Source organism: Ovis aries, chromosome X (genome assembly GCF_016772045.2).
Source record: "Ovis aries strain OAR_USU_Benz2616 breed Rambouillet chromosome X, ARS-UI_Ramb_v3.0, whole genome shotgun sequence".
Classification (NCBI taxonomy): Eukaryota; Metazoa; Chordata; class Mammalia; order Artiodactyla; family Bovidae; genus Ovis; species Ovis aries.
In genome coordinates this window covers 65097506-65110942 of record NC_056080.1, presented here as the reverse complement: position 1 = coordinate 65110942, position 13437 = coordinate 65097506, and the positions used below count along the sequence as shown (strand labels likewise).

The following is a 13437-nucleotide window of genomic DNA, read 5'->3' as shown; positions in this document are numbered from 1 at the left end:
ATTTGCTGGCATATTGAGTGCAGCGCTTTCGCAGAATCATCTTTCAGGATTTGAAATAGCTCAACTGGAATTCCATCACCTCCACTAGCTTTGTTCATAGTGATGCTTTCTAAGGCCCACTTGACTTCACATTCCAGGATGTCTGGCTGTAGGTGAGTGATCACACCATTGTGATTATCTTGGTCGTGAAGATCTTTTTGTACAGTTCTTCTGTGTATTCTTGCCACCTCTTCTTAATATCTTCTGCTTCTGTTAGGTCCATACCATTTCTGTCCTGTATCGAGCCCTTTGCGTGAATGTTCCCTTGGTATCTCTAATTTTCTTGAAGAGATCTCTAGTCTTTCCCATTCTGTTCTTTTCCTCTATTTCTTTGCATTGATTGCTGAAGAAGGCTTTCTTATCTCTTCTTGCTATTCTTTGGAACTCTGCATTCAGATGCATATATCTTTCCTTTTCTCCTTTGCTTTTTGCTTCTCTTCTTTTCACAGCTATTTGTAAGGCCTCCCCAGACAGCCATTTTGCTTTTTTGCATTTCTTTTCCATGGGGATGGTCTTGATCCCTGTTTTCCTGTACAATGTCACAAACCTCCGTCCATAGTTCATCAGGCACTCTATCTATCAGATCTAGTCCCTTAAATCTATTTCTCACTTCCACTGTATAGTCATAAGGGATTTGATTTAGGTCGTACCTGAATGGTCTAGTGGTTTTCCCTACTTTCTTCAATTTAAGTCTGAATTTGGCAATAAGGAGTTCATAATCTGAGCCACAGTCAGGTCCTGGTCTTGTTTTTGCTGACTGTATAGAGCTTCTCCATCTTCGGCTGCAAAGAACATAATCAGTCTGATTTCGGTGTTGACCATCTGGTGATGTCCATGTGTAGAGTCTTCTCGTGTTATTTGAAGAGGGTGTTTGCTATGACCAGTGCATTTTCTTGACAAAACTCTATTAGTCTTTGCCCTGCTTCATTCCGTATTCCAAGGCAAAATTTGCCTGTTACTCCAGGTGTTTCTTGAGTTCCTACTTTTGCATTCCAGTCCCCTGTGATGAAAAGAACATCTTTTGAGGGTGTTAGTTCTAAAAGGTCTTGTAGTTCTTCATAGAACCGCTCAGCTTTAGCTTCTTCAGTGTTACTGGTTGGGGCATAGAGTTGGATTACTGTGATATTGAATGGTTTGCCTTCAAAACGAACAGAGATCATTCTGTCATTTTTGAGATTGCATCTAAGTACTGCATTTCGGACTCTTTTGTTGATCATGATGGCTACTCCATTTCTTTTAAGGGATTCCTGCCGGCAGTAGTAGATATAATGGTTATCTGAGTTAAATTCACCCATTCCTGTCCATTTTAGTTCGCTGATTCCTAGAATGTCAACGTTCACTCTTGCCATCTCTTGGTTGACCACTTCCAATTTGCCTTGATTCATGGACCTGACATTCCAGGTTCCTATGCAATATTGCTCTTTATAGCATTGGACCTTGCTTCTGTCATCGGTCACATCCACAATTGGGTATTGTTTTTGCTTTGGCTCCATCCCTTCATTCTTTCTGGAGTTCTTTCTCCACTGATCTCCAGTAGCATATTGGGCACCTACTGACCTGGGGAGTTCCTCTTTCAGTATCCTATCATTTTGCCTTTTCATACTGTTCATGGAGTTCTCAAGGCAAGAATACTGAAGTGGTTTGCCATTCCCTTCTCCAGTGGACCACAGTCTGTCATTCTGCTAAAATGGTAGGTAGACTCAAAAATTGTAAGCTTTTCATAATTGGAAAATAGCATCCAAGTACTTTCAAAGTTACATATTCAATTCTTATTTATAGAGAATTCAAGGTTGGACAAACCTTTTCCTCTGACTGGTTTCAGTCTGGCTGCATGTATGATGCCAGTCTCTTCTTTCACTAGATGATCAGCAAGCTCACCTTCATGAGCAAAGCCAATGTCTCGTGATATTTTTACCCACTTCCTGCTGTCTAGTTACCTGTCTCATTGACATAGTCTGTGAGCCAGGCCATTGTGCAGCATATGAAATATTGTTGAAGAGATTCCATGAAGAAGTTTATGCATTGTGCAGGCAATACAAAGACTTTACACTCTTGGGCCTCCCTGGTGGCTCAGTTGGTAAAGAATCTGCCTGCAGTGCAGACCTGGGTTTGGTTCCTGGGTTGGGAAGATCCCCTGGAAAAGGGAATGGACTACCCACTCCAGTATTCTTGCCTAGAGATTTCCATGGATTGTGTAGTCCATGGAGTCTCAAAGAATCAGACACAACTGAGTGACTTTCACTTTTCGCAGTCTCATAGTTGCCATTTTAACTGATGCTCATGCCTAGAATTCTATTTCAAGTAAAATATTAGGGAGAATGTAGGGGAAAATGGACTGAATATTCAGTCTGTGGAAGCAAAAGAAACTGAAGCATTTAGAATGAGTTCTTAAAGAACAAATTATAATACATGTTTGATGATGAAGTTCTTTTACATCTACTCAACAAGGCTTAAAGGAAGAGTAATAAAAGAGTAGGTTAATATGCTGACAAGAGGTTAAAGTGACATGGTATCACTGATAGCAAAAATATTAAAGGACATGAGTGAAGTCAGTGAAGAAACTTAAGTGTAGGAGCCAGAAAAACTTTTAAAGAGGCTGCTTCAATCATCATTGTAATAGTTACATTTATGGAAAGGCAACCACACTGTACTGTCCAGGAGGTTATGCATTTGTACATTCTATACTCAGCTTTTATGAGCAACAAGTCCAAGATGTACTAAAAAAAAAATTCTAGATTATGTCATAGGGTCAGGACGGAGAAATCAAATTTCCAACACCTTCTACAAATGGCTGATCAGTATAGTCTTTAATGCCCCTTCTAGATTCTAGCTTTCTTAAGCTCCTTTACGTAGTAATCTGTGTTCATCCTGATGACTTCAGGGTACTACAGGTTTTTTTTTAAATGACTCCTGAATCATTTTAAAAAATTCTGTTTTGTTCAATATAGTTATATTTTAAATCTTTGAAAATCAGGGATCCTGAATGAAAAATATTACCAGTCCACCTAAATATTTAGTTTATAAAAACACTTCATTCCCTGGTCATTCTGGGCCATTTACTATATAATCTTTGTAGGTATGTTTTTGTTTTTCTTAAAAGAAGGGGGAATTGTAAGGGAATGGATCTCAAGGGTTAGATCCTTGGCTATAAAGACTCCCTTGAATTGCTTGTGGCTATTGGCTAAAGCAACTTGTTTTCTTGCAGAGATGAAGCATCTGGTTTTTGTTATCTCAATGATGCTGTCCTGGGAATATTACGGTTGCGACGGAAATTTGACCGTATTCTCTATGTGGACTTGGATCTGCACCATGGAGATGGTAAGCCTTCACTTTCAGAGGAGCTTTGCTGCTAGGACTGGCAGGCTTTTATCAGTAAAGCTGTTTCTAGGCAGCTGGTAACAGGAGAAATGCCTCTTGCAATTGAAATTTTCCTAATTGAGAACCCTAAAGTAGGTAGAGATTCTTTTAACTGATGCAGTTCCTCCTTTGCTGACCAAGCTGCTTCAAAATTCCAGGTTCCTATAATTTCTCCTCCCCTCTCCTCCAGTAGTGAAGCTCTCCAGTAGAGAATTTTAGGCAGTGGAAATCAGGGCAAGATTTCTTAGTGTTTACTCCAATGCTTAGTAACCTCCATCAGGCCACTTCCATAGGTTCTAAATGAAACCTGCAGTCAGAACTAAGAGTCCTGATGCCGCTCTAGAGAGATGGTATGGGGAGGGAGGTGGGAGGGGGTTCAGGATTGGGAACTCATGTACACCAGTGGTGGATTCATGTTGATGTATGGCAAAACCAATACAGTATTGTAAAGTAAAATAAAAAAAAAAAGAAGGGATGCATGATGGACTAACACTCTGAATTTTTCACCAACAGGGATATCAACTTATGTAGTAATCAAGATCTGTGCCACTTGCTTTGTATTGTTAAAATTTTTAATCTTGCACAAACCCAGGGGCATCTTCTCTAACTTTTAGTAATAGCAGACTGTAACAATTTGCCTTAACCACATTAATCCTCTCTTAGAAGCTTCACTAAAAGATTGTATGCAGCCCTCCTGTGTACCTTTCATCTGTAATGTAGAGCTTAAGTGACAGTTACCCTCATTCTGTTTCTCTTATAAATATAGCCTGTGTGTCACATATATTTTCATCAATCTAGGAACACTTATCCAGTAAAACTAGTTAAGAAAAAACTCTTCCTGCTCCCCACATCAGTGATTGCTGCTTCCCTGTTTCCAGGGATCTTTTGAGACAAACTAACATAATCAAGGCATAAGAGTGCCTTGCTTCCATAGCATGGAATCTGGGGTCAGCTCTACTGCCAAAAAAGAAAAAGAAGGAAGAAATTGTTGGAGATACCTCCCCAGGTAGTTCAACTAGATGGAAGCTTCCATAGAATGGTGACAGAAAATTAAAGGTAACAGAGGAGAGAAGAGTTAAAATAACCAACACACTACTTCGAGAACCATGTCCAATGAATATAATACTCAACCAGTGCAAAACACAGCTTTGCTCAAAACCCTTCAGAGACGCTGATTGCTTATAACAAGGGTAACATTTGGCCTGTGGCTTGTCTTTGTATGACCAGCAGGCTAAGAATGGTTTTTTACATTTTACAATGTTGTAAAGAAAAAAATGCAATAAAGACCGTGTAGTTTGCAAAGTCTAAAATACTATGTAGCCACTTGGTTTGCTAACCATTGGCCTACAGCAATGGTTCTCAAACTTGAATGCAGATTAGGATGACCTGTGGGTGGGGGTCTTATTGTAAAATGCAGATCCCTGGGCCACATTCACCAGATATTGGATTTAGTAGGTCTGGTATGGAACCTGGGAGTCTCCATATTAATAACACCTCAGTTTTTCCACAGGCTACACTTTGAAAACCAGTAGTCTTTGAGGTAAAGTCCACATTATTTGCCCTGTCTTTCAAGGCCTGCCTCAAAGAAGCCACACTTCCTCTCTCCAGCCTTCTCTTCTCTCTCACTACTTGCTGTCTATGCTACTGTACTCAGTGATGCCCGGGCACATCTCACTGTTCCCACCTTCCTGACTTTGTGGTACTTTTTCCTAACCTAGTTTTGCATTCTCTTACCCTTTTATATCTTCAAGTTCTGCCCAAGAGCTCAAGTTGATAGTAAATCTGCTCTAACCACTCCTGTCCAAGTAGTTTCTCTCCCTGCTCACATCCTATATTGTTTCTATCACTGATTTGATATTTAATTATATATTGTATTATTAGTGAATTCTTTAATGTATCTGTGTCTTCTCATCCCATAGAAACTTTCAGTTCCTCCAGAGCACAGATCAAGTTATTTACTTCATTCTGTCCTACACAGTGGCAGGAACAAACAGACCTATGCCAATAGTAGTGGTTCAGTAAAATATTTGTTGAATGAATGAATGATTATGAAATTCAGACTCTTTGTATCAGAGTTCAAAAATAGAATCAAGTCTATTGAACCATGTAAGAATGAAATAAGACTGTCACCTGAAACCATTCTTTCCATTTGCAATGTTATTTCTGCACCATTTAGAGTTTCCTGTTTTAGCCAACTTTTATGGTGTGTTTCATTTCAGTTTATTTCCCCTCTTCAGCACCTCCCTTCCAGTGACCCCTGCCCCACCTCCAAACACTTACACATTTGGTTTATTTTAAATCTCCCATGATTCCATAACTAGCACCTTACAGTGGCTTCACCAGCACCCCTACCCCATCCTCACTTTCTTTCAGCTACCTAGCCACTCTTCCCTTTCACACCAAGCCCCTTACCCTCCTCTCCTGTCCTTTCTTAAAGTATGATTTTCTAACAACACCTAATGGCATTTCCTATGAGAAGTGATACAAATGGCTATTAAACATATGAAAAGGTGCTTAACACCCTAAGACTCAGAGAAATGCAAATTAGAACAAGAACATTCTTTCTGCCTAAGATTAAAAAGAATAATAGCTGGTGTCAGTCATGAAAAGGGTAACTCTCATACACCACTGATAGAAGTGTAAATTGGTACCACCTTTCTTGATGGAGAAATAATCAGGATTTTCATGAGTTGTCCTTGTTTATACTTCCATTTCTAAGTTAAAATACTAGTTTAATTTATTTTCTTTTGTTTACTTAATGCTTTGTGCCTGGAGCCTTTAACTGCTGTTAACTGCCTCCCTAGGGCAAAGCATAAAGCTTGGGAAATTCAAACATACCTGTGATATACAAATAGAGTTAATATTTTTTAAGGTCTCTGTTGGCCTCTAAAGAAGACTGAAGCATTAAGTAAACAGAGACAATTTCTTTATTTGAAGTATAAAAGAGGGTAATACATGAATTTGCTAATAGTCCTCCCATTTTACAACCAGATTATCAGAATACAGTATGACAATTATGTGATTCTGGGAGGAAAAGTGTAGAGGTAAGCAGGGTGTGTATCTGAATAAGTAGTGGCTTATAAGAGACATCATCTATCTCCCAGGCCTCTCTTCATTTTCTGACTCTGTTAAAATGAAAAGGAGACTCCTTTCTTGAAGTTTTTCCTTCTATCTTTTTCCAGGCTTCAAAAAGCTGTCATCAAGCTGCTATTAAGGGCTACTTTCAGCCTTCCATGTTTTAGCCAGAAACATGTACTTAGTATACATGGAACTTTGGGTGGATTGCATTTATAACCAAATCTGTGTTATAGAAAGGCATTTTAAAGTTAGATTTACACTGTGTAGTGCATAATGTTGGTATAGATGATATTTTTCAAAGGGTTGCCATATTGTACTTCTTTGAAAAAAAAATCCCAAGAATATAACTTAGAACCAATGAAACAAAACAAAATATAAAACTTCCAAGATGGTGCCAGTTTCCTTTATGCAGCTCTGTTGATAATACATCAATTCTGAGCTCTGGTCTTTCCCCACCTTTTAGAACACATTGTGAAAGACAGCCTGGGCATCCCCATTGCTTGGAAATGTCCAGCTTTAATTTGAATGAATTTGAAAAGGAACCCTAACTTCACTTGGGGCCAAAGTTCTAGCTCATCCTATAATGACAGAGATTCAAGACCTGAGTTTTGTTCCTTTTATTCCACAGCTTGCTAGCTTTATTATTGCTACCTTCTCTCTCTTCCTTTCTACAGCTTCTTTTTAGAGTTTAGGTTGTTAAAAACAGGAGTTGCACTTATGAAGTGTTTCTTCTGCCATTTCTTTCTCCGGTAGGTGTAGAAGATGCCTTCAGTTTCACCTCCAAAGTCATGACGGTGTCCCTGCACAAATTCTCCCCAGGATTTTTCCCAGGCAAGTGATACATGTGCTCAGTATTACATTTGAGGAATAAATACTGCAGTTCTTCTACACATTTCTTATATCTTGTATTTGGATAGCTACATGCTGTGAATACCTTGTTGGTGCTACCCCATGCAAAAATTTAACAGAGGTCATTTCAGGTGACAATGATAAAAGGAATGTAACACTGCTGCTTTTTCCAGATGATTTTCCTTGATTGTCTATAGCTCACTTATACTTACCGGACTATCAGATAGCCTGCATAACCCCCAACATCCTGATAAGTGCAGTGATATATTAATATTATGTCAATCTAAGGTGTATGAGAAGTCAAGCAGAGAAGTTTCTCTCTCTTTTTTCATTCATTTGGTCCAGCAAGTTGAAGACTAAAGTAATTCTATTTTCTTATGATTTTCCTACTTCCCTGACATTATTTACAAGTTTTTTCTTATTCACTAATTTCATTCCCTTAGAAACCATCGTTCATTCAAGATTGTTCTCTTAATTGACCTTTTGATTTTCTGAATTCCTACTCAGAGAAGCCTTCATATTTTCTAATTCTCATGTTCTTAAAACTGTTCTTGGCACTCCTCTTTGACAGGAACAGGTGACGTGTCTGATGTTGGCCTAGGAAAGGGACGGTACTACAGTGTAAACGTGCCCATTCAGGATGGCATACAGGATGAGAGGTATTACCACATCTGTGAAAGGTATGACAGCAGTGCTGAGCCAGCAACAAGCGCATTACATTTCTATTGGATGAAATGGCCTCTAATCTCACAGAATTCTTGTTTTCAAAGAACCATTAAAAAAAAAATTTTAAAGCTACTATATACCCACATACCGTTTACACACTGCTCACTATGCTTATTTGATCAGGTAGCCAGCCCCTGTCTGGGAGGGCAGAGTGTTTGGACCAGAGGCAGACTATCGGTTTGATCTTACCTGCCACCCCCTATGACTAAGGCCTTCCCAAGAGCAGAGTTTCTCAGCTGTCGGGGAATCCCTTGTCTGCTAGTTTCTTAGGTAAAATCTGCATGTAGTATGACCCTCCTCTAGTCTGGGAGGGTCAGTTTTGGTTTTCCATTATGGAGATCTGCTTCCATCCACTGGTGTGAATATTAAAGAGAGTTCTTGAGTTCTATCAGTTGTGTTAAAATTGGAGTCAAAAATTCTGGTGTTTTTTTTTTTTTTTTGCAGTATGGTTAGAGATTAAATTACAGCCACTTGTAGGCAGACAGTTTAGTGCCAGTGTGTAGACCAGACCATTGGGGCTAAAAAGCCCTACAGAATGAGGGAAAGGGTGGCTAAACTCATATTCATAAAAAACTGGGATCGCTCAGGTACAAATTCATTGCTGACATGGCAGTAGAGAAAGTGAGTCTGACTAGAAGTCAGCGAGTCAACATAAGGTAAGTAATGGGGACTGAGGTGTTTTTGATCCCTCTCCCACTTGGCTCAGATGTCTCCCAACATTCTGGTGGAAAGAAGGGCTTCCCAAAGGAGCCTGCACTGGCCGTCACAACTGGCAGTTGTATAAACAAAGTACAAGTATTACAAAATAAAAACTTCATGGTCCAAAGGTGCCTCTTAGCTCAAGAGATCTGGCGTGTCAGGTCATCAGCTGTAGCAGTAGCCTCTTCATATTTTGATCATGTCCCCTGGCTACTACCTCTGTATTGTCAAACTGAAAAGGCTTTTTTTTTTTTTTTTTCATTCTGCCATTGATGGTTTTAATTGCCCTTCTTTGTTCCCCTTAGGCTCTGTTCCGTCCTTGAGGTGTGCAGATCAGAGTTGCTGATGTAACTTTACCAATGATGTCCTGTGGTTCTGTGTAAAAGGAGAATTATTTTGTTTTTCTTTTAATTCTCTTATTGACAGTATCCAACATTTTGTTGCCCCTCTTTTGCCATAGCAGGAAACTGGATTGTTCTCTTCAGTACTCTCTCTACAGGGTTTCCTAGAGCTTTTTCCTGGGGCTCAATTGAAAGGTCAGCACCCATCATCCTGCAAGTGTAGCTTGTAATCTCTGGCCCTCCCTAAATGGATTACCTTACATGTGCCCCTATTGAAGCTCATCTGTCAGTCATGAAACCTCCTGAAGTCTTCCTTTCTTCCCCATCAGCTTGGCATTTCACTGCCTGGAAAAGCTGAGCATCATCTGCAGACTTGAGGGTTTCCCAGCACCCACCCCCAAACAAGTCTACTACTTACCTTTCTTCAGTCAGAAAAATGTCTGTTTCTCCCCTATTTCTCTCTAAACCAGTTCTTCCTGCATGATTTTTAAAAATTGTTATCCCATAGTAATTCATGTTTAAAAATAGCCTTGGTATCAAACTTAATTAAACATTTTAAAAGTGAATTTCGCCTGGAGGAAAAGATCCATGGAGGATCACACATGATTACCATATTGCCACCTCTACCCCAATGTATACAGGAAGCCAGCATTTATTAAAGATTCTTCTAGCTTGTGTACCAGAGTACAAGACACTCATTAGTTTATAGTTACCAGGGCCCCTTTTGCCATTGCAGCTCCACCAGCAAACTGTACAGAGATCACCCAGAATCAAAACCCAGGCTCCGGGTTTTGATTAGAGAGACAGTCATTTTTCCCTTTGATTTCTTTCAGAAGTCAAGTGTGGTCGGGGCATTATGTGAAGGCACCTCTGATCCCAAGGGTGCCAAGAACGCTTCCTGACCCAAACATCTGTCCCAACTGTTGGACTAATAGCTGATGAAATTCCTTTAAAAGGAAACATACTTTTGTTCTACAATGAGAAATAGGCCTTAAATGGAATTCTGGCTCAACCTCTCCTCCTCATCCACACTCTGCCATTTCATAATAGCAGATTTTGAAAGGGTTAGAGCATAAGCACCCTGAGCATTCAGAGGAGCAGTAGTGCGAAAGGGGTACAAACAATCTTTGCCAACTAGTTTTGCAGAGGATCAGCTCTAGTAACTGTATCACTTAGTCATTATGCTTTTGATTACTTCTAGTTTGTTGCCTAGAATCAGAGTATCTTGTTCATTTACCACTATGACGTCTGGTTCATCTGCCTACCTCAAAAGACAGAGTAGACAGGAATAGCTTACCCATGTAAAAAAGTCATTCAGTTCATCTTCAGTCTTTTCATCCTTTTTTTTCCATGAGCCTACTGGTTTTCTGACTCCTTACCTGTAAGAAACAAAGGGCCTCTTATTGCTGGTTCATTTATAAGATGCTCTAATTTTAGTTTGCCACTGGTTTGCTTCTGAACTATCTTTCCATATTGAATTTAGGAGCTCTTTTTCCTTCCCTTTCTTCCTTTCCTTTTCTTCCTTCTTTTCTTTATGGCTTTTTCCTTCTTTTCTTTATGGCTTTTTCCCCTGCTGTAGCCTTTTTTTGACTTTAACAGCTAGGCAGGAACTTAATGGTTTCATCTTAAGGTTAAACATACCCTCTTTATTTTAAAAAAGAAATTGTCTTAGGGTTTCTTTCTTAATAGACCAGATATGGAATCTTTACATGAAGATTTTCAACACCAGAAGTTCCATTTTATGAAAAAATCAATTTCACAGTGAGAGCTCCCTAGGTCATTCAGTGCTAATTTAGAAGGGCAAGGGTCACCATTCCCCAAAGCCTCCCGTAATTTATATGTAGGCAAAGTTTGATGGGAGAGGAAAGCTGTTTTGCCAAAGAGACCATTTCCTAATTGCCAATCTCTGTCATCTGAAAAACACTGTTCTGCCTTTATTTAACGTTTGCTCTCTGATTGTATTTAAATGCAATATGAGATAGTCTTAATAATGTTTAAACTATTACCCAAGAGGCTGTGTTGGTGACTTTCGGGCTTCCCTGGTGGTTCAGAGGGTAAAGCATCTGCCTGTGATGCGGAAGACCCAGATTCGATCCCTGGGAAGGGAAGATCCCCTGGAGAAGGAAATGGGAACCCACTCCAGTATTCTTGCCCGGAGAATCCCATGGACAGAGGAGCCTGGTGGGCTATAGTCCATGGGGTCGCAAAGAGTCGGACATGACTGACTGGCTACACTTAGCATAGTTAAGGAATCTAAGAAAAGGACAAATAACCAAGTACTTCCTTGCAGTTGATTCATGAGAGGTACTGCTCTGAAACCTTAAATCTTGCAGGATGACCAAACTGTTTGCCCACTGTGAACTGTCATGACATATGCATAGTGTGAAGAAGAATTTTAGAGTTATGTTCAAACTTCTTAGTTTTTACCCTACCTATCATTTTACAGCCCTAACATCCAGAAAACATTCTTTACTAAACATCCAGTTACTAGGATATATCTCACAGAAAGGTTAAATATATGGTGCCTTCCTATATATATACATAATGTGTATGATACAAAGCATACTGAAATTGACACACTTCAGGAAAAAATTACATTTTATTAAGAATATTTGACTATTCAACTTTGTAAAATAATTAATTAGAGACACTGCATAAATATTTTGCCAAAAGGAAAACACATTGTTAAACAGACTTCTCAATGAATAGGACTTAATGAAAGGCCCTATTAAGCAGGGCTTTTCAATCAATAGCAGTCTTTATATCCACATGTACAATACTTTGCTAGTAGGAGCAATCAGCCTGATCAAAGAAATAGTCTTATTCTAGTGAACTAGGGTTCACAGTAGTAATTATTAAAATAAAAATCTTCCTGTATTTGGCCTGTTTACCTTGAATCCTATGGCTTATATGCTGTAACCCAAAATTAAAAGAAACCTTTTTTTTCCCCATCAAAGACCACTGACCTAAAGAAAAATTCAGAGATTCCAGAAGTTTAAAAAAGCAGCAGCAGCAACAACGAAAAAAATTTTTGTCCCTTCTTTTTTGAGAAAAATATTATACATTTTTATTTTAAGTAAATTTTTTATCACTCTTCAAACTGGTTTTTACAAACATTAATTCTACTATGCTTGGGATAACCAGGATATCCTACCTGGAAAGAACTTGCTCTCTAGGACCACAGCAACCTCATTGAAGGAATAGCTCATTTAAACTCAAGCTTTTATTTCTGTGGGGAATTCCTTCATTCGTCTATACTGAGCTCCACTGCTATTCAGTGAGGAAGGGAAAGAAATCATATAGTGACTCTGCAGTTTATATTTATTGTATGAGAATTTTCCTTAGATCCTAACATGGCCTCTCAAATATAAGTCAGGACTGTTTGAAGCACAAGAATTCATTCCTATAGGTCTTGAGTCAAAATTCACCTCTCTGAAGCCACTCTGACCTTCCTACAAAAGAACTGACTGCCTTAAGTCACCTTATAGAATTTTTAAGATGTTAATTAACAAGAATGAAAAGGGAACTACCAATGCAATAACTTAAGGGATTTGCTTATATTTTATTATAATGACAAGCTTTCATTGTGGCTCAGACAGTAAAGAGTCTGACTGTAATGCAGGAGACCCAGGTTCTATCTCTGGGTTGGGAAGATCCCCTGGAGAAGGAAATGTCAACCCACTCCAATACTCTTGACTGGAAAATCCCATGGACAGAGGAGCCTGGCGGGCTATAGTCCATCGGGTCGCAAAGAGTCAGACACGACTGAGCAATTTCACATAGTATAATGGCACTATTTTATTCATTCACTCGACAAATATTTATTGTCTCTGCTTCGTGCCCACCCTGTACATAGGTACTAGTGGTGGTAAACATCCTGGAGCTCCCACATCCTGGAGCTTAGTTCCTAGGGAGGACTTGCCTGTGCCAGGAATTACACTGATCATTTATTTGATTTTTTCCACTTGATACTTCTAACAATATACAATACCTGCAAAGGTGGAGTATTCTTATTCCAGTCTTACTAATAAGAAAGTGTGAAAGTATTAGTCACTCAGTCATATCTGACTCTTTGCAACCTCATGGACTGTCCATGAAATTCTCCAGGCAAGAATACTGGAGTGGGTTGCCATTCCTTTCTCCAAATAAGAGAACTGGAACTTAAAAAGGTTGGTTTACTTAAGGTCACACAGGGAGTATTAACCATCAGTTACACTGTCCCCAAATTGTCACATGGGGGTATGAAATTTTTTTTAATGAGTTTAACAAGTTTAGGGATTTTTAAAATATATTTTATTTTAATAGGATGATAATTATTTTACAATATTGTGATGGTTTTGCCATACAT

The 13437-nt window shown here is 39.1% G+C and overlaps 1 protein-coding gene across 10 annotated transcripts in view; it reads left to right on the top strand.

The window, feature by feature from the left end:
* Positions 1-13437, top strand: part of HDAC8 (histone deacetylase 8) — a 257682-nt gene that overhangs the window by 67743 nt on the left and 176502 nt on the right. For all 10 annotated transcript variants that reach the window (XM_042242429.1, XM_042242428.1, XM_004022188.5 and 7 more), the window contains 3 exons: positions 3245-3357; positions 7228-7305; positions 7895-8003. In XM_042242429.1, the coding sequence (XP_042098363.1) occupies positions 3245-3357; positions 7228-7305; positions 7895-8003 (300 nt within the window). The remainder of the gene's footprint in view (positions 1-3244; positions 3358-7227; positions 7306-7894; positions 8004-13437) is intronic.